This window comes from Cyprinodon tularosa, unplaced genomic scaffold, assembly GCF_016077235.1.
Source record: "Cyprinodon tularosa strain WSP-4 unplaced genomic scaffold, ASM1607723v1 ctg746, whole genome shotgun sequence".
NCBI classification, from domain to species: domain Eukaryota; kingdom Metazoa; phylum Chordata; class Actinopteri; order Cyprinodontiformes; family Cyprinodontidae; genus Cyprinodon; species Cyprinodon tularosa.
Genome location: NW_024039503.1, coordinates 270001 through 289824, shown reverse-complemented (window position 1 = coordinate 289824; position 19824 = coordinate 270001). Strand labels below are relative to the sequence as shown.

At 38.8% G+C, this 19824-nt stretch overlaps 1 protein-coding gene across 4 annotated transcripts in view; it reads left to right on the top strand.

Annotated features, from left to right (window-relative positions):
• Positions 1-8334: 8334 nt before the first annotated feature.
• The window catches only part of col17a1a (collagen, type XVII, alpha 1a), a 31863-nt gene continuing 20373 nt past the window's right edge, over positions 8335-19824 (top strand). For 2 of the 4 annotated variants that reach the window (XM_038269968.1, XM_038269966.1), the window contains exons 1-13: positions 8335-8491; positions 10354-10428; positions 16537-16949; positions 17147-17188; positions 17297-17350; positions 17454-17501; positions 17631-17771; positions 17854-17952; positions 18676-18747; positions 18844-18912; positions 19026-19070; positions 19488-19649; positions 19782-19824. The exon at positions 19782-19824 is cut by the window's right edge and continues 38 nt beyond it. In XM_038269968.1, coding sequence (XP_038125896.1) covers positions 10361-10428; positions 16537-16949; positions 17147-17188; positions 17297-17350; positions 17454-17501; positions 17631-17771; positions 17854-17952; positions 18676-18747; positions 18844-18912; positions 19026-19070; positions 19488-19649; positions 19782-19824 — 1256 coding nt within the window. In that variant the 5' untranslated portion in view covers positions 8335-8491; positions 10354-10360. Of the gene's footprint in view, positions 8492-10353; positions 10429-10776; positions 10816-16531; positions 16950-17146; positions 17189-17296; positions 17351-17453; positions 17502-17630; positions 17772-17853; positions 17953-18675; positions 18748-18843; positions 18913-19025; positions 19071-19487; positions 19650-19778 lie in introns of all 4 variants that reach the window. The other 2 variants (XM_038269969.1, XM_038269967.1) reach the window with 2 other exon arrangements.

Genomic DNA, 19824 nt, shown 5'->3' with positions numbered 1-19824 from the left:
CAAATGCGACCTGTGTCTGAACGTCCAGGTCGCATTCATCCGACCTGAACGCCATTAATACAATAAAAGGTTCACTGTTCTGGGTCTTGCTACGCAGAAGCAGCAATAAAAAAAACAATCATGGTGGATGATAATGCGGAGAGCAGTATTTATTTTCAACCTTCTTAAAAAGATTGTGTGCTGGCTGAGGTTGGGAAAGATCGCTAGATGCGCTCCAGGACTACCATCCATGTTTACTTCCGTAAACACAGAGCACGCTTGCTTGTGACATCATTGCACCCTCTACTGTGCTGCATGAATGTATGAATGCAGTTCACACAGGAGATCACATACAAGTCGCATATATTTAGGAATATGAACGGCCACGCAAAAGAATCAGATTTCACCAGAGCATTCAGGCCTCCAATGTGAATACAGCCTTAGCCTGGTTCCTGCTCTGACTCCATCAGTGTTGGGAAAGTTCTCTTTCTATGTGAACTAGTTCAAAGTTCAGTTCACACATTTTAAAATGAACTAGTTCAGTTCATAGTTCATAATTCCAAAAAATGAACTAGTTCATAGTTCTTTTTTTTCATATATTGCTCAATTACACCATAGCCTACTGTAGAACCACAGACAGCAATTATTTTATCAGTTGTAACACTGAAACTGTGCGTCAGATTTCATCTTCATATCCAGTTTTGAATCCTTATCCAACCAGGGTTTCCATTAGCATTGAGGGGACAGCATTTCCCCATTGTTGCTTTAACGCTTTGTTGCTGTCCATTCACTTCACACTAGTAGCAGCTGCAGCTTTCACCCCTACAGTATATTCTCAGAAACATCAGGAAAAATGTGCTGCTTGACTGGTCTTTTTTATGAGGAACTATTAAAAGAAAAATAGGAAAGTAGTCTTTAAGGTGCAAATGTTTTTTTTTATTTTAATAATTTTTTCCATTTGAAATTCCATTTCAATACATACTAAAAAGGAATACTGGAATCCTGGAAAATTATACCAGGCAGGTTTAACAAACAAGTTACATGGATAGTAAAACCCTCAAGAACAGGGGTCTTCTATGTTTTCCAGACCAAGGACCCCCAAACTGATGGCGAGATGGAGCGGGGACTCCCTAACTATATATATTGTATGAAATTGTGTCCTATAGTCACTCTATTACAGGTGGAGTAATGTAAAGAAATTAACTTCTCCCTGGGATTATTAAAGTTTTTCTGATTCTGATTCCTGGTTGATGGGACAGGTGTTGTGAAGGAAACGGTGCCCAGCTTGAAAGAGCTCCTGTGTGTCTCTGAATGTGTGCATTGATGACTGAAAGACATCTTTTGTCTCCATTTATCTGTTTACTACAGTGTGTTGATTTCATGTTAATGAGTATTTAAAGACATTTCAATTAGTGGGGGGAAAAAATGCAGGGGGGGAATATAAAAATATCAACTAACCATGCAGACCCTCATGCAGTACCTCCGTAGACCCCCTAGGGGTCGCGGATCCCCTGTTGAAGACCTCCGCTCAAGAAAATTTTACTAACACAAACTGAGGGACTAGGCTGAGGTAGGAATTTAAGGTTACTGAAGTGCGGATTTTTTTACTGAAAGCCGGCGGGCAAACTTGTTGCCATCATCCTCACCGACCACCTGGTCATAAACCTGTTTTAAGTGATCATACTGCTGCTTTGTCGCCTCCATGCTGCTGCAGCTTCCACGCTGCATTTTGTTTTGATGACGCACGCAGCTGTAGGCTACGACGCTGGTAGCTGGTGTTGCCAGATTGGGTGTTTTTCCCGCTACATATTAAGGCCTGTTTATGGTGTGATTTAGCCGGGGTTTCGCCTGGAGGGCTCTATAGAAATCTGGCAACCTATTAAACGGAGTTGAACTGAGAGAGCGTGCCGTTCACAGACACCAGAATGAATGAGTTCACAATAACGTTCATCTGGCAGTAATGCAGTACGTTCAGTTCACGTTCGCCCAAAATATGAACGAGTTCATGAACTTTCGTTCAATGAACGCGTTCAGGCACAACACTGGACTCCATATCACTGCCCTGTCCGTCAACTCCCCGACAGCTGGAGCTTTAAGTACTAATACTGCTTTACCTTACACCTTTAAAACAAATTTTTTTCCTTCTGTTCTTTATTGCATTTTACAATTTGCATTAGCTTTTTGTCAGTTTTCTTATTCTATTCTATTTCTATTCTAGCTTACTACCTGCTGCCCAGCATGAACTTACAGTTCTTTTTTCTTTCTATCCTCTCCCTCTCTATTTCAATCTTTCATCTTTACTGTCTCCCTTACTCCATTTTACTAGATATGACTGTCACAAGCTGAGAAAGAAAGGCGAGGGCCAGAAGGTATTCCTTCTTTTTCCTACACAGCAAATTTGGAAGTGTTAAAGTCGTTGAACAGTTAATGTGACAAAAATGGGATAACATTAATACATGTCATTTAACAATTCAGGGTTGAATTTATATGTATGGTGGATACTTTCAATACTACACAGTAGTATTTATTATTCACTACATTGTAGCCACACTCATACCCCTATCCCACTGGCCAAAAACCAGTTTAAACCTGCAAACAATTAGCTCTTAGCGGCAGTGGTATGGATTTTAAACCTTGTCATAATTATCAACACTATAAACTGCAAGAAACTGTGAGTGAGCAGCATGTAAATGCTGCACAGAAGCAAGCAAAAATGTTCTGTGTATCCACGAGCAGAGGAGTTTTTCAGTGCTCGGGTGGATTGACATTGGAGCTTGCATGGCTTCTTGTTAATAACCACAATTACTATGGTCGGTTTTAATTGCCACAAGGGCCACTGACCCATAGCAAATAACCTGGCAAGCAATGCAGGTCAAAATCGCCTTCAAACGACTCAGCTCCAATCGGCTTACAGCATTAATAGCAGACCTGCTGCATCCACCCACTAATTTACGTGATACCATTGAGTGAAATGTACAAATGCCACAATATTGCACCAATCAGAGCCGTTACAAGGCAAAATCTGTGCACTGGCTGTGTCCCAATGTCTGCCCTAACCCCTAAATCCCTGTATCACTACATAGAGCAGGGACTATACACTGGACTCTATAGTGAACTCGATTACTAACCATTCAGACAGATGATCACTATTTTTTGCTCCCCGTTGGTCACGTAACTCCGCCTCTCCACTTTTCGCAGCTCACACTAACCAATAGCGGGCCGCTGTCACCATGAATCCCACGATGCTTCGTGAGAAGAGCTCTCGCAAAGAAATCAGGGATGTATGCGGTCGTCTAGTGACTATGAATAACCACTACTTTTCATTGTGGGAAATTTTTATTCCACTACTTTTTCATCCACTATAATGGCATAACCACTATATATTGCCCTATATAGCGATTAGGGCGGACGTGCGGACACAGCCACTGACTAGATGCTGGCTCCCTTTGCTTTCCTGATTTCTGTCGCACTCATGATATCCTGAACACTAACCAGCTTTTTTGCCAAATGAGCAAGGCGTTGGTCAAACTTATGTTTAAAAAATCTGTGATAACCTGCTTATTTCAGGGGTAAAGCAGCTTAAGAGATATGCTGCCATACAGTACCCTGACCAACTTCAATAGGCAATTGTTGTGAAGTTTCTTTTTTTATATATTTTATTTTTATTTTGGTAAAGTATCCTGCCATCACAGGCAGATGAAGCAGGGATTCAAACTGGCAGGCCATCCTCCTGTAGAGACAAATGCTAGTGATAAATCCGCAACAAGTTGAGTATTTTCTGAAACACGACTAAAACTTCCCCTATTGCTATTTTTAGTGCATACATTTTAAGAGATGGGGATGAGGGCTCAATCGAGGTACTTCAAATTAGTAATGATGCGTCAGCCATGACGGATGTCACCAGAATAGGTGCTATCTGAATAGTTCTGGCAGTGAATATGGAGCTAGAACCAGAAGGCTGCATGCTTCCTAATACCAATAAAGTTAGAATAGGGACCTCCTGACTTGTTTAGATGCTGCTGGGATCTCCATAGAGACAGCCCACCTCACAGTGTTCCTCAAAAATATATTTCATGACATTGCATTTCCTACCATGAATAGAGTTCCAACTGTTACAAACCTAGAAGTTACAACTGGTTAAACTCGGGACACATGAAAAGTGGGATGTATTCTCATCGAACGAGGGAGCTGGAGGTGGACAGCCACCAAGTTCACCTTGTTAGTGATGAGAAATAAAACGAGGTGCCAACTTCTTTCTATTGCACTCTCAAAGGCAGGTCTTTGGTGGAGAGCAAAACTTTCTGGCCTGCCAGGTATTCGGGTGCTGGAAATCTTTGGCAGTTAGCAGCTTTGGCTTGACTAACCAATGAATTGCCAATAGCTTTTTTAGCCCTTCCCTAGGCTCACTGGCACTTAAAAGCAGATAATCCGGCCGATGGAAGTATAGAATTCCTTTCCTGAAACTGCAGTATCTATACTTCTACGTAAGTAACAAATGTATGTACTTTTGACACCACTGGTGTTGAAAGCTGTCTTCCACTCATCACCCTCACGGATACGTACAAAATGGTACACATTGCAGAGGTCCAGTATTGTGAAGACCTTAGGTCCCAGAATCTGTCAAAGGCAGAGTTGATTAGAGGAATAAGATAACAATTCTTAACTGTAATATCATTGAAACTTCAATAGTCTATGAGAGAACCGTCCTTCGTTCCTACAAAGAAGAAGCATGCATCAGCAGGAGAGGAAGAAGGACGAATAATGCCTGCTTTCAAAGAATCTGAAATATATTTTTCCATGGCTTGTGATTCAGGTGCTGATAAGGAATACAACCTTCCCCTAGGGGCATTAGTGCCCACAATCATAAAGTCTCTTCGGAGGTAAAGTAGTGGCTCTACTCTTATTGAAGAACACCATAAGGTTATAAAACTCTTCAGGGACCTTTGACAGGTCTGGATCAAAGTCATTGTCCTCCTTCTTGGCCAACAATTCTGATTTAGCAGAAAATAGACAAGAACCCAAACACGAGGTAGGTCAGCTCAAAACCTCCACTTTCTGCCAGTCAATGTGCGGTTAAGTTTTAGTAACCAAGTTAAGCCTAGAATAATAGGTATCTGAGGTGAATTAAAAATAAAAAAGATACACACTGAACATAGTTACTACCCATCACAAGTTCAACTGGTTCTGAGTGAGACCCGATTCATCTGATGGACATCCAAGGCTATTACCTTTTTGGAATCAGGCAAAGAAAGAAGCTTTATACATTGTCATCTGGCAAAGTCCCCCATCCATGAACTCAGCTCTGGAGTCCCCGAATGCTGATAGGTTATGACTGCTGGAATGGACTGATAAAGTTCCAGGAACCAGAAGATCTGAGGAGAGGAAAAGTCTGGCTTGACTCAGCAGCATTCCCCCCCAGCTCCTCAATCCATGTCCTCTCTGGAAAGACGGGTGCGTCCCAGTTTTATCGCTTCAGGACCAGGAGTTTAAAGTGAAAAAGACATTGCAACAGGTGCCACAGGATCAGGAGGAGGAGCGGGGAGAGGATTCACAGATGTTTGAGCTCTCCACTCTCCACGTTGTTCGAGGAGAGGAAGATCGATTGAGTAGCATGATCTGATCCTCTAGCTGCTTCAGAGTCTGAGGGTAGTCAAAGGCGGAGAATTAATCTTTTATCCTTTTGTTCAGTCCAGGGGTAAACACATCCATGAAAGCTTCCTACCGAAGGAAAATCCAGATTGAAGTCAGCAAGCAGGTCCAGGTTCAGTCTACAGGTAGAATCCGAAGACAAGGCAAGCAAACAGATCAGAACGGGTCAGGATCAGGCAATCAGAACACAAACAGATAGACTACAGAAGTCTCACCGAAGGCTCGAATAATCTGGCACTGATGACTCTGAGCAAGCAGGTCAAATAGAGACTAGAGCAGGTGACACAGATGAGCAGTGATGAGAAACTGGGCGAAGATAGACAGGTGAATGGAATGAACCATTAAGCCATTCATCACTGCCAAGAGCATGAAAGTTTTTTCTTTTGTTTGAACAGATTTAATTGAATACAATTTTATAATGATTAACTTCATGTCTAAAGACAATAACATCAACAATCAACACTTGTCTGTTGCTGTCTGGCCCTCAGGGTTTCCCCACTCTTCGCACACACATCGCAGACAGGTTGGACAGGAAATTGCTCAAAGCACATCCATGCATCCTTCTCTTAACTTTTAAGAGAGCCCTAGTCCAATTCCGGCCTTATATAGATGCTGTGGAACTATGGAGGTGAATCAGTCTCAATTTTCACAAATACACATATGGTAAATGGCATGTACTTATATAGCGCCTTTATTCAAGTTAGGAGACTTGACCAAAGCGCTTTATACTACATTCATTCACCCATTCACACACACACTCACACACTGATGGTGGCAAGCTACATTGTAGCCACAGCTGCCCTGGGGCTCACTGACAGAAGCGAGGCTGCCGTACACTGGCACCACCGGGCCCTCTGACCACCATCAGTAGGCAATGCAGGTGAAGTGTCTTGCCCAAGGACACAACGACAATGAAAGTCGGAGTCATGGCTTGAACCGTCAACCCTTCGATTACAGGGCAAACTCCTCCATCCAACGCCACTGTCGTCCTATATGTGTTCATCAATGCAGTCTACAAGCTCCACACACGCACAGCATGATTCACGCAAGCACAAAGAAATCCACACACACACAGTACAAGATCCACACACACACAGCACGATTCATGAAAGCATACAAGATTTACCCATGCACAGCACGTGATTCGCCAAAGTATTTCTGGTCCATAAACAATTATTAATTAAATTATAAATTACTAGTGGTCTTTAAACTTCGCTGCATTTGTGTGAGGATTTTTGAGACTCTTCTGACATTTTTTAAACAGGGAATGGTTTACAACCAATCTCAGAGCTCCCCTGTATTAGAGTCCTGCAATGGGTCGGGTACCCGCGGGTCCCCGACGGGTCACCCACTAAATTGCTCTTTTGCGCGTGAAAAATACATAAATAAAAATAAACGGGTCAGGGGTCGGGCGGATATTTTTTTAGTGCGGGCGGGTAGTTGGTGATTTTTTTTTATGCGTGTGTTGTTATGGACGTCAGAAATGTTATATTAATGAGGCACTGGGGTCACCCTTATTGTAGCTTAAAGCCCTGCCGGCAGTGTGGGCTTCCCTCCAAAAAGGCCACAGTCAGTGCATACACGTCTGCTGCAGTGCTAATGGCGCTGTTCTGCAGCGCAGCGTACTATAGCCTATTACTTGATGTGTTAACGGGTCGGGTTGCGGGTTGTGTTTTACTCACCCAGTTTTCATTTATTCAGAAACTAGAAGGTGTTAGCTTTCAAATAATGTATCACACATGTAATTTGGGCTCACAGTACCTAAGTTACTTGCTTTTCCATTTGGGTATGCACAATTAGGGAGAATTTTCCAAAATGAGGTGGATGTTAACAGTTTTTTTTATTTTTTTATTGGAACTCCTACTGCATTAATATTTTTTCTCCCGCAAAGAAAGTACTGTTGAATCAGTTTCTCTATGCTCTCTCTGTCCCTGCTCTGTCCCTCAGTTGATCCTGGTTCTGCTGGAGGTTTCTTCCAGGGCAGTTATCTCTGGCTGTCTCTGCATCCTCATCCAGAACAAGTGAATGAAAATCATTAGATAAAATCTGTCTGTATCATTTAATATGTCATCCCCTAGAATGACAAGACATCATATAAATAAATATAATTACCGGTATATAGAGAGAATAATTGCATTGATCCCCTCATTCCTGCCCTGTGATACCAGTCCAAATACTTACAAACCAAATTATTTGATTTGGCATCAATGGTCTGCATGTGGGCCAATTTATATTAAAATAAAACTAATTTTCTCTTTCTGATTATAAAATAATTTTATTATTATTTTTTTTAAGAAGAAACGGAAATGTGCTTTGTAGGAATGCAGTTTTCTGCTCCAGTAAAACAATAACAGAGATGAGAAGTGATGCTATCTTGGACAGAGCTCAGCACGCCTCACAGCTAATGTAAAAGTCAAAAACATGTAAACATTGGGGTTTTTTTTCCTTTTCACGGTAATCTCAACTTTTTGTCTCCGCGATTTCTGTACTTAATTTTTTTCTTTAAAGATTCACAGTCATGTAAAACACAGAATCTGTTTCATCTTTTAAACCTCAAACAAGCTCTTTACCCCAAACAAACAGAAATCTTTTCCCATCTTTTTGTCCAATAAACTCAACTATTTTCTAAGCTCTTTATTTCAGCCTGGGGTTGTTATTTTTCCACACAGGCCGCAGCAACGACCCCCCAAGATCCCTGTTGCAACTTGTAGAGTGAAGCTATGAGTCACACAAAGCCAATACAAAAACTCTACAGGCGTATGTGAGACCCAGGAGCTGCAGAACGCTTCCACGGAGCACCTGGACTTCCAGGCTTCATTCCCTGCTGCTGCTTGGAGGAGAGGAGGAAGAATTGATCAAAAAGGTAAACTCAAACTTTTAAATTCAGTAAGACTTTCTTATGTTCTTTAAAACACACTTTCACAGTGAAAAGCAGTTTAACTAGAGCAACTTCTGATTTAGACATCACTGAGCAGTAAGTAATATACAAATCAGAAAAGATTGTCTGAAGCAAAAGGCATTTTTTTAACATTAGCAAACAACTAAAAGTTAAAGTGGGGATTTTAAAATGAGGTTTAAGAAGAAAACAGCAACTGAATGAAAAGTTCTGTAATGTGAAACTGAAGGCCTATAAATTAGAGTATGGTAAATGATGCAAGAATAGTAACGTATTAAAAGTGGTCCAGAAATAATCAACTTTCATAATCAAAATTTTTTCTTTACCAGAAAAATACAAAAGTAAAGTTCCATATGGCAAGATGTAGGTGATGCATTTGCAGATAACAGAAACTAATCCAGTCAGTACTTTAGAAAAAGTGAACATAAATTCTTATAATTAACAATTTTTCTTGTTTTGTTTTCAGGTATGCATTTTGTAAATTAAAAGTTATTCGGTTATATTCCCAAATAGCTGTGGAAGATTTACATTACCAGCAATCAATGCCAGAAATGCATCACTAATTATTCTATTCACCTTCAGCAGATCCAGAGAAAACAAAAAAAAAGAAAAAATGCATTAAGCTGGATGCAAAGCAAAAGAAAATAGAAACTGTGTTTAAGCTCCAGTTATGACAAAGCAGATATTTAATGATAAAACGATCTCATTAACCTTAACACCTGCTATGTTTTTCTCTATGTTTTTGTTATTGATGTTAACACTTGATTACATACAAAAATGTATACTGGTTGTTAATATTAGATCATTCCTTATCTATCAGGATTTATTTTTACAATAACAATGAAAAACAAAACCACCAGACAATACCAGTCAGATATCGGAAAGACTTGAGCAATTCTTGATATTCCAGAATCTCTGAGATGAAAGCTTAATATTTAATCTGCCTTTAATGCAGGTTGAAAAGCCGCCTTTTCTGATCCAGCTTTGGCTTCAAATCCACAAGTTTGGGATCTTCATAAAATAGATTAAATGGTGATAATTTATTGGTGAAATTATAAAGTCTGTACTTAGAAATAACAGCCTTTTGAAGACTGTTGATCCTATTGATGCATGCTATTTGGTTAATTAGTAACGTAGAGATACTCAAATGTGGTATCATGAGCATTTTTCTCTGTAATTTTGTGGACCTAAAAGGTTTCAGTGCAAAAAGCTTCAGAACTAATTTTTAATTGTGTTTTTTTTAAGTTATAGTAAATAACATTTTGAGTGAGTAGTGTGTAATTTTCACATCAGAAGATCCAAACTATAACTGGTTTAAAAACCTGTCAGGATTGGTGGAAAGTTGTCAGCATAGTAACTTTCAATTTAACTAAAATATCAAATGTACTTCATTATTTCTTTCCCATTTTAAAATGAGGATTAAGGCTTTTTTAACATAAAAAAAACTGAATTGAACACCTGGTTTAAGAAAGTTTTATTGTTGATTGTCATGTATAACTAGGGTAGAGACTTGATCTTTCCTTTTGACACGACTGTAACCTCACACCTGCTCTGGCTCAGCTGCTTTATGAAAGATTCCTTTATATAGTTCACAAAAAGACCACAATTATCGGCTGCACCTGTCTGTGAGGCTTCAGGTTAAAGATTGATGTCTGGAATGATGCACTGAAGGAAAAAAGCAAGAGAAATATGACCTGAGAAATCTATGACTGAGTTCTGCCTCAGGTGGTAATAAAACCTGAGCTTATTGTAATGAAAATCTTCCGTTCTTACAATCCAGAAAGCTCCATAACTTTAAATGATGGGTTATTATATTTTGTTTTTGACAGCTGCTGGATGGACCAAGCGACAACAGTCAAGGTGATCAGCTCAGGTGGGGGGGCTGCAGCGAGTAGCACAGGTGAGATGCTTTTTTAAATCATCCATCCATTTTCCATTATGCTTTATTCCTGCTGGGGGTCATAAGGGGTGCTGGTGCCTGTCTCCGGCTGTCTATGGGCGATAGGTGGAGTTCACCCTGGACAGGTCACCAGTCCATCGCAGGGCTCTGTTTAAATCATGTTAGTTTTTAAAATAAAAAAAAATATTTTTTTTTTAAATAAGTGTTTGAATCAGGGACAAAATGTATTTTCACTTTTCATTTTTGTATTTTAATAAAATCTGTTCAGTATATAAACAGGTTCCAGACAGACTGAATTCATAGTAATGTTGGATTTAATTACTCACTGTTGGCTTTTCTTTACTTTTTACAGTGGTCACTAAATCAACAACCTCTGGACTCATATCAGACAGTAAGCTTTACTTTTGCACTACAAAATGGAAAATTAGTACCATATCAGTTAATTACAGACGTGTGGAGGGATGTGATCAGTTATATGTTATAGTTATATGATATTATATAGAAAAATACCCATCTATATAAATACACTGTGCAATAACCGTGTATAATAACCCTGCCTTATGTTGTTAAGACTACCCTGCCATATATATATATATATATATATATATATATATATATATATATATATATATATATATATATATATATATATATATATATATATATATATATATATTATAGCTGATGTAACAAGTATATTTCTCATTGAAAGATCAATAAAGTCAATCAATCAATCAAAACTTTATGATGTGGTTGGGAAAGGAGCCAACCAAGAAGCATAGATGAGGCCAAACCTGGAGTTTGACGATAATAAAGGGAACCTAAAAAGGTAATAATGGGATGAACAGATTATTTAATGAGTGTAGAATACTAGGGAACATAGGATCCAGTGGGGGAAAAGATCACAAGAGAGCTTAAATACTGGGGCAGCGTTGGTGAAAGTCAAGCAAACCACAGAGGCTAATCCAGGAAATGTCTTCAGCTGAACCAGAATGAAGGTAGAGCAGCTGAGGGAGGGGCAGCATTCGCAGAGGAAACTGACATAAGAAATAAACAAAATATAAACCAGTGATCAGAGAAAAAATAAGCTGGGATATCACAGGAGGAAAATGCAACTAAATGCAAAGCAGACTTTTATGAATAGACCCTAAATCAGGGGCCAAATGTGGCTCTTTGGCCCCTTCACTGTGGTACCAGTGGTACAAGACTTCTAAAAATAATGGAGTATTTTTTTTTTTATCTTGAACCAATAAATCTTTAATTTATCTTTTGACTAATTTTATTTTATGTTGGGTAGTTAAAAGTGACCCTTGACATAAATGGACATAAATAAAACAACCAGGAAATAATCCAAACTCAAACCCAATAAAATAAAAATCATTAGAATAGCAGCAGGGTTTTAACCCCAAGCAAATGGGACCCAAACTGGAAACAATAAACATCTAAATATTTCCTATAAATAATAATTTTAACAAATCCAAATGACTCCTGTTCCTTTAACATTTATTTGGAGGCCATCCTTACTTGGACATAGACAGAAAGCTTTGGTGCTAACATAGATGAAGCCTGCAGAGATAAACGAACACATCAGATGTTTTTTATTTCATTTCAGGACTTAAAGGCTGTTAGCCGATAGGGTTCATTTTAGCTAAATAACTGCTGCAGGTGCTGCAGTAGTACTAACTGGAAATAAATAATCTGTAAAATAGTTCTAATATAATTATTTTGATATATTTTAATATATTAATAACATCTGAAACTATAAAGAATACATTAAAATGTAATATATGAATGGTGTTAAGTATATAAAAATTACCTTTTGTGAAATGATATGATTTTCTAGACAATATGATGATACAATAAGCTGCTTGTTTTCTCAATATATTGCTTTAGCTTTGTCTAGTATTATTTGAGAAGTGAGTTCATATTTTTATGGGTTATTTTCTAACTAAATAGTTTGTCACTAGTTGTTCCTGTTGTTTTTTATATTACAGAGATTTAAAGGTGTTTGGTTTACTTGCTGACTATAAAAGCCTTTCTGAATTTCTTATTTATGCTTTATAATCCCAAATAGAAGGCAAACTTTAAGTATAAGGGGGGAAAAAAATCCTATTTATATGTTGTAATCGGGCCTCTACATTCAGGTGAAAAGTAAAAACGATTCATCAATCTTTAAAGACATCTAGCTGACAGTTTTTCATTTTCAGTTGGATAAGAAAAAAAAGCGTTATTAGCGAGGGCAGCAGCAGCAGAAATATGTGCATGTGATAAATTACTCTGCTATCAAAGTGAAGGGATGCAAAGGTTTACAGTAATAAAGCATGTTAAGACATGCGGTTTGGGAATGTCTCCAAAAAAAAATGGAGTATTACTTTATAGGATATATTAGCATTGGTAGTTGAGTGTTTTTAGAAGGAAAAGATCTTTATTGTCCTATAGAGGAGAAATTCAGCAAGTATGGAAATAAATAATAAAGGTAAACACAGGAGCATATAAAAGAAAGAATAAAAAGAGTGAAAAAAACCAATTAATAAAAAAAAAGGCATATTCAGATTAAATGAAACATTTTCAAGACAAAGTCTATAACACCTGCTTATTTACTAATACAATTATAAAAAAATGCAAATAACAGCATGCACTGCATGAAAAGTGAGATTTTCGTCCCCGTAAACCCCCGTAAACTCCCGCAGATCTGCCTGATTTTCGTCAGTTTCCGACAATTTGCAACCCGTGCTTGTCCGCGTTTGTCGTGCCACAAATTGTCGAAAACGTACCGTGACGTATGTGGAGAGCGATCAGCTGTACTAATGGCCCTAATTAGCATATAAATGCAGCAAACCCGCGCGGCTGGCCAGGTCTGGCTTGAATAACCATCTCAGTATTGGCTGAAACCACTATTCTCAAACAAGTGAAATCGCTCGTGATTGGCAGCAAAACCACACGTGGCCACGCCAGGCTTTAATTTTCTTACTGAGTATTGGACGGAACCACTTCTTTTTAAACAAGTAAAGTCGCTCGTGATTGGTTGGCATATATATATATTTACATATATATATTTATTCATATATATATATATATTTATTCATTCATATATTTATTCATTCATATGCTGTGTATTTATGTTATCCTACACTACTACACAATTATTAGGCTACCATCAAGGACATGAATGAATTTATACAGGAAATGAACATTTGCAGGAAGCTGTTTATGCAAAGAAAGAGCTTTATTGAAACACACACAACTATATACAACGCGTATCCAAACACATGCGTTTCTAAAAATTAAAAGTCCGTGAAGGGTCCGTTTGCTTCCTCGGGGTTGGAGGTAACTGGCAGCATTCCCTCCGAGGCAGGTCCGATGTGCAGACGCCTACTGTGCGTGGCCCTGTTCTTCGGCATCGCTTCTAACCGGGACTGCAGCTTAACACAGAGTTCAGTGAGATCCGGCCTACGAAATGGCGGCGACCGTACAATCCATCCAGAGACACCGCCGAGGAACGCGGACTTCCAGAGTTCCACTTCCTCATCTGTTAGCACACTCTGCCTCGCTTTCAGCAGCTGAAAAAAAAAAAACAATGAATCAGCGCACTGCGCATGGACACAACACATCTATTAATGCACCTGAAAAATAGTCACCAAATAAAGTCTTACCCTCTTTCTTCTGGTCCGACTCCGAGCAGATAGCCTCCGCACGCAGCGTGTTGGCTGGCAGCGTATATCTGAAGCTCCTGCGTACCGTCTGAAAATACGTCTTACAGGCAGCTGGAAAACAATTAAATGAGAGTGGTATAAATAAAAAATCAAACGCAAGTCACAGTAACAAGGAAGGAGAAAACATTAAAACAAGTCACTTACACACAATGTCGTCTTTATCAACATCGTGCAAATCTGGACTTGCTGATTATGGCTCCGAGCAAATAGGAGGTCACCGCCTCATTGTGAGGCGACAGTAGTCTGTGAAAACAAAATGTAAAAGCTATGATCGGTATCTATCCGTATCCATTGCCTTTTACCGCAGAATGAAAGCATATTCTTTAAATCTTACCCTTGCTCCGGTTCATAGCGCCTGCAATTAGTCTCCGAGTTGTTAAGACGGCATACTGCTTCCTGTAATCACAAAAAATACACTTTAATAAAGCTTGTTCTTGCAAGGCTAGGCTAGATAGGCTAATAGCTAGGCTGCTATTAGCCGGTAGCTTAGGCTAGGCTGCTTTTAGCTTAGCAGGCAGTAATCGAACATATATTTACCGCTAGCATCTCTTCTTTGAGTTCTTCTTGTTCGATTCAGAGTCGCCATCGCGTCCAAGAGGAGTTTTACCCCGAAATCCAGACGCTCCAGACCGCCTGCACAAAGCAAAGCAGCATCCTCCATTGTGGATCCAGACCCCGCCGCTCTAAGTTTCTTGGAGATCGTACAGAGCATGCGCGAGATGAACCAGAGTTTCCGCGGATCAATAAAAATAATTAAAAAATCATTCTTTTTTTTTTTTTTAAATCAAGGCCTTAATTGGCACTAAAATTATTTAAATATGTTTATCGAAGCATTTATAATTCTTTAATAAAAAATGCTTATAAAAACAATTTCGTCAGATATATTATATCGCTCCAGGCGGAGAAAAAGCTAGAGGATATTTATATACGTATATATGTGTGTGTGTGTGTGTTTACATACATACAGGAGTCATGGAACTCTGCTTGCAGCTCCTTCATATTTCATGTACACTAATAACTTGTGTACATGATTCTTGTTGATGGTATTAAAATCATTTCTAATAGCATTTAAATAGCATTAAATTAGAGTCACTCATTCCTGTATGAACCCTGTGAGCGCTTAATTTAATATGACATATTAAAAAAATCCCACCATCATCCAGCATATGTTCAGTTTCTGCCCAAATATATATATATATTTTTGTAGATTTTTGTAACGGGGATAAGGATAATTCAAAACTGCTTTTTTTTTAATGAACTTGTTCACTATTTCCAAACTCAGCATCTCTTTTCATTCCTGTAATAAGAAGTTTCTTTTGAATGGATTTCATTAAAGTTTAAGTCCCTCGGTATAAAATAAATATTTTGATGGAGATGAGAAATCTGCTTCCTCGTTGGTGAATAACCAATAGTTTGGATCCAATCATTTAAATAAACGGTGTTAGTTTGTTTTTTATATATATATATATATATATATATATATATATATATATATATATATATATATATATATATATATATATATATATATATATATATATATATATATATATATAAGAATTGTGCTATAATTTCTAGTCACCGATCTGTTGCTGCTATATTTTAATTTGACGAACCGGAATTTGTCGATGTTCTTTTTCCTGTTTGGTGCAATTGCAATTGCGGATCTTGACCTGGCCGGACCTTATGACCACAGTGTACCAATCTTCTGATGGCTACTTCCAACAGGATAATGCGCCATGTTATAAAGTGAATCATCTCAGAATCATTTCTTGAAACTTTTCCACTTAAGTAATTGTGAATTGAGCATATTGACAGACAACATTTTATTTTTTATCTTAAATGCAAATTTTAAAAAAAATAATTACTGCTCTAAATGTATTGCTCTGTCGGCTAAAGATCTGTTTTGGTCTCTATACTTTAATTAAATAAATCAATTCAAGCTAAAATGTGAGAGGCTATACTAAGCCTGATCTCTTTGTATCAGAGATTTTCTTCCTCAGAAAGATGTCACTTGGGGTAAAACCCCCCCTGCAACCCTGGTTTGCATTTGTATAGCTCACAGCATGTTCATTTACATGTTAAAGCCTCCCCTAGAATTCCATGGGGGGGAGGCATGGGGGGAACACTGCCTAAGAAATTCCACGTCAATTTCTGACAATTTACGGGAGTTTTCGACGAAGCCTGCAAATTGCCGTAAACTGCCGCTAACCTGAAGTTCCACGACAATCTACAGTGCCGTATATTGACGAAAATCCCACTTTTCATGCAGTGATGGAGCATGCAGAAACTGTACAATCACCTCATCACCCAAAGTCTGCTGCAGCAATTCCTCTTCAAACGGATAAGATCAGACTTTTGTTATTATCTAAGTTTTTCTTTCTCTACCTTTAGGTGATTTTTTCTCTTAGCTCTGGTGGATCAGGTGTTGCAAAAGGAGGCTCAGAAGGAGCCAGCAGCTCCCATCGCCGTGGATCCAAAGCCGCTAAGGACTCTGGGGGCTTCAGCATCACCGCTGTAGAAGCTTCCTCTGGGGGGCGGTTTTTGGCCCCGGGGGCCACAGCGTCCTCAAGTAAAGGAGAGGGGTCCAAAGAGGCCAGAGGAGGAGGATCCTCCAGCATGTCCTACAGTTTTGGAAGCGGAGGCAGAGAAGGAAAAAAAGAAGGTGGTCTCGGTGCTGTGAGCTACTCCTTAGGAGGGACCAAGGAGGGGAGGAAGGGGTCATCATCCTCCGCCATGGCCTACTCACCTGCTCCGAAGGAGAGGAGGAGCGTAACAACCATGGCAGCTGCTCTGGCAGACGTCTTTGACGGTGAGTCGGCATCCAGCTGTTTGCAGTTTCAGGTTCAAGTTCTCATATTTATATTGTTAGACATCTTTTATTGTCATTTTGTATACACTCTATGTATATACTCTGTGTATACAAAATTTCATTTAGTGCAGCTTTCAGACATGAAATGAACATTTCCATTCCATAAAGTGCAGCAGTGATCAATTATTGTGTTTCAGAAAGCTCGGATTCTTCTTTGGAGTACAGCAGGAAAGATTACGGTAAGTTAAAAACAAATTTCCATATAAATTCTGGGATTGTTATGAAGTATAATGGATTGAAGTCATGTATTTGTTTTTTATTACGGTGATTGTTTTGCAATTTTGCAGGGAGTTCAAATGCAATGCCGACTGCAACCTCTAGAGGGAGAACTCAAAGCAGAGGTGAACTAATGACATTTCAGCTCAGGCTTTATTGCTGCATAGTCTGAAGTAATTATAATAATCTGCCTTAGATCATAGATAAAGAATAAGTTTTTGTTTTTAGAGAGTGAGATCAGAGCCAGGCTTCAAAGCGCTTCACCGCCAGCAAGATGTGAGTAAATGATGTGATTCCAACATCTTGACCTGGAAGCCTCCAAGCTGATGCTCTTCATTTTAAGCTGTAGTGATGAGACATTAAAAACATAATCATAAAGAAGGGGATGGTGTGTTTTCCTGGCAGGGACGGAGCTGGATGACGTGAAGCGCTTACTGAGGGGGAACTGCTCCACCAGCACCAGTCCCACTCAGTCCCCCAACAACACGCTCCCCATTCCCAAGAAGGCCAGCGTGGAAACTAAGGCCACACCTGAGAGCTCCTCAGGTTCAGTCATTCAGCTCAAGATGAATATTCCTCCCTGCTAATCAGAAAAATAAAATCACATTGTATTTGTGTTGTATTTTAGAGCCGTACAGCAGCGTTTGGTCAGGAGACATGAGCAGTGGATACAGCTTTAACACAAACCCCAACAACTTATCCACCACCTCCCATCTTTACCAGGCAGGTCAGTCACCATTTAAACAAAGAAATATCTTCATTTGATTGGTATAAAAGAAACAAAAGAGAGATAAAAACACTCACCTACCCCAGATAGATGAACCTTCTTACTTTGGCGATGCTACAAGGTTGGTTTTATTCCCATTTTATGCAATGAAATGGGTGTTACTGGTTTCCATAGTCGGGGTCCTTGATCAACCAGTATGGATCATTTATAGAACTTAAACCAGACAAAAAACTTTTATGTTAAATTGTATAAAATCACCACTTAAAATGTACATAGCCAAATACTATAGGTATTAAAGCTGTGTAAATGTTTGTCAACTAATATTACAATAATTTGGGTCATGAGTCGACTATGGTACAATTTTTAGGACAACAATCAGAAAAGTTCAAAGCAAAACAAACAAACAAGCTTTACTGATTGTTTTCAGAACCTTTGGGAATCTTTGCTAGAACTTCTAGATTACTTCCAGGAATCAGTGACTAATCTATAAATGTATTTAATGAATGTAATCTGTGTACCTTCTTGTTAACAGTTACTTTTCCAAACTGAAAAAGCAGCTGCAGGAAACATTTTAACATTTGGTTCATTCTTTGAATGTGCATCGGGCTTATGGTTGTTTTTCTTAGTAATCGTGAGGTTGTTGCATTTTCAACATGGGAGATACTTTAGAAAGTTTTTTCTGGTGACAAAAATTAAACAAATGGTTCTGTTGTGTTCTGTCAGGTTCAGGAGTCCAGAACAACCTGACCCTCAGCGCTCCCTCTATGAACGCCGGACAGTCTGTCAGCAGCTCCGGTCAGCCTCGGCCTCCAGTTTTAAAGCCCACATAGATTTTCCATCTGGGTTTTTCACATTTTCACTGTTTGCTGTTTCTCTCCATCCTATTGCCAGTGTATGGCGTGCAGAACAACCTGACTGGTCCAGCAGTTCTTTCACCCACTGGGTGCAGCTCACAGATAGGTAAACCAAAGACCCCAAGAACCTGAGCATTTTTTTTTACTTCTCATGCTATCAGAATAAAACCTGATGCTCAGATGTACTGTTATGTAAGATGTATTTTAATGTTTTTGCAGTTTATGGAGTGCAGAAAAATGCCCCTGGATTAAGTTCCCCTACAGGTGAGCAGGCAGACAACTTTCTCATCTTTTTTTTTTTTTTTTTTTTTACCAAGCTGAACTTAGATGAAGCAATGTTTAGCAAAAAAAAAAGTTTTTTTTAAGGTTTGTTCCCTTGTTCCCTTATATCACTTATTCAAAGAAACATACCAATATATGATGCATCATCATCATCATTTGCTTATTTATCAAGTGCTTTAAAAACCAAGCTGCTCTACAGATATATTGAAACTAAAAGGAATATAAATAATGATAAAATGCAAAACCAGAAGTACTTGCCATCTGTACATGTTTTAAATGCTAATCTTCTTTTCTTCTTTTAATGTGATGCATACATTTTTCTAAAAGTCTTTAATTATGAAGTAATTTTCCTGTAAAGTACTTTATTAAAGGTGGAACAACTTGCCTTATGTTTCGTAGTGAGACCCAGCAGTCCGACAAGTTACGAGGCTTCAGGGAAAGACTTCAACTTTGTGCTGATAGAGAAGGAGAATGCTCCCGTTAAAAAGGAGAGCGAGCGGCGGGTCATGGCTAAAGACACTGGGAAGCAGTTTGTGTCCACTGCTCCTGCTACATTCTCAGGTTTCACCCCAACTATATCTTTGAAATTAAAACAGAACATAGGGAAATTTCTTCCTTTAATTGCATTTATTTGCATATTTGTAGTTTTAAAATCTGATGACAAACATGATGATAAAGACGTTGGTCTTGCAGGCACTTCCTCTGAGGACTCCCTAAAGAGGGAAAAGCAGCAGTT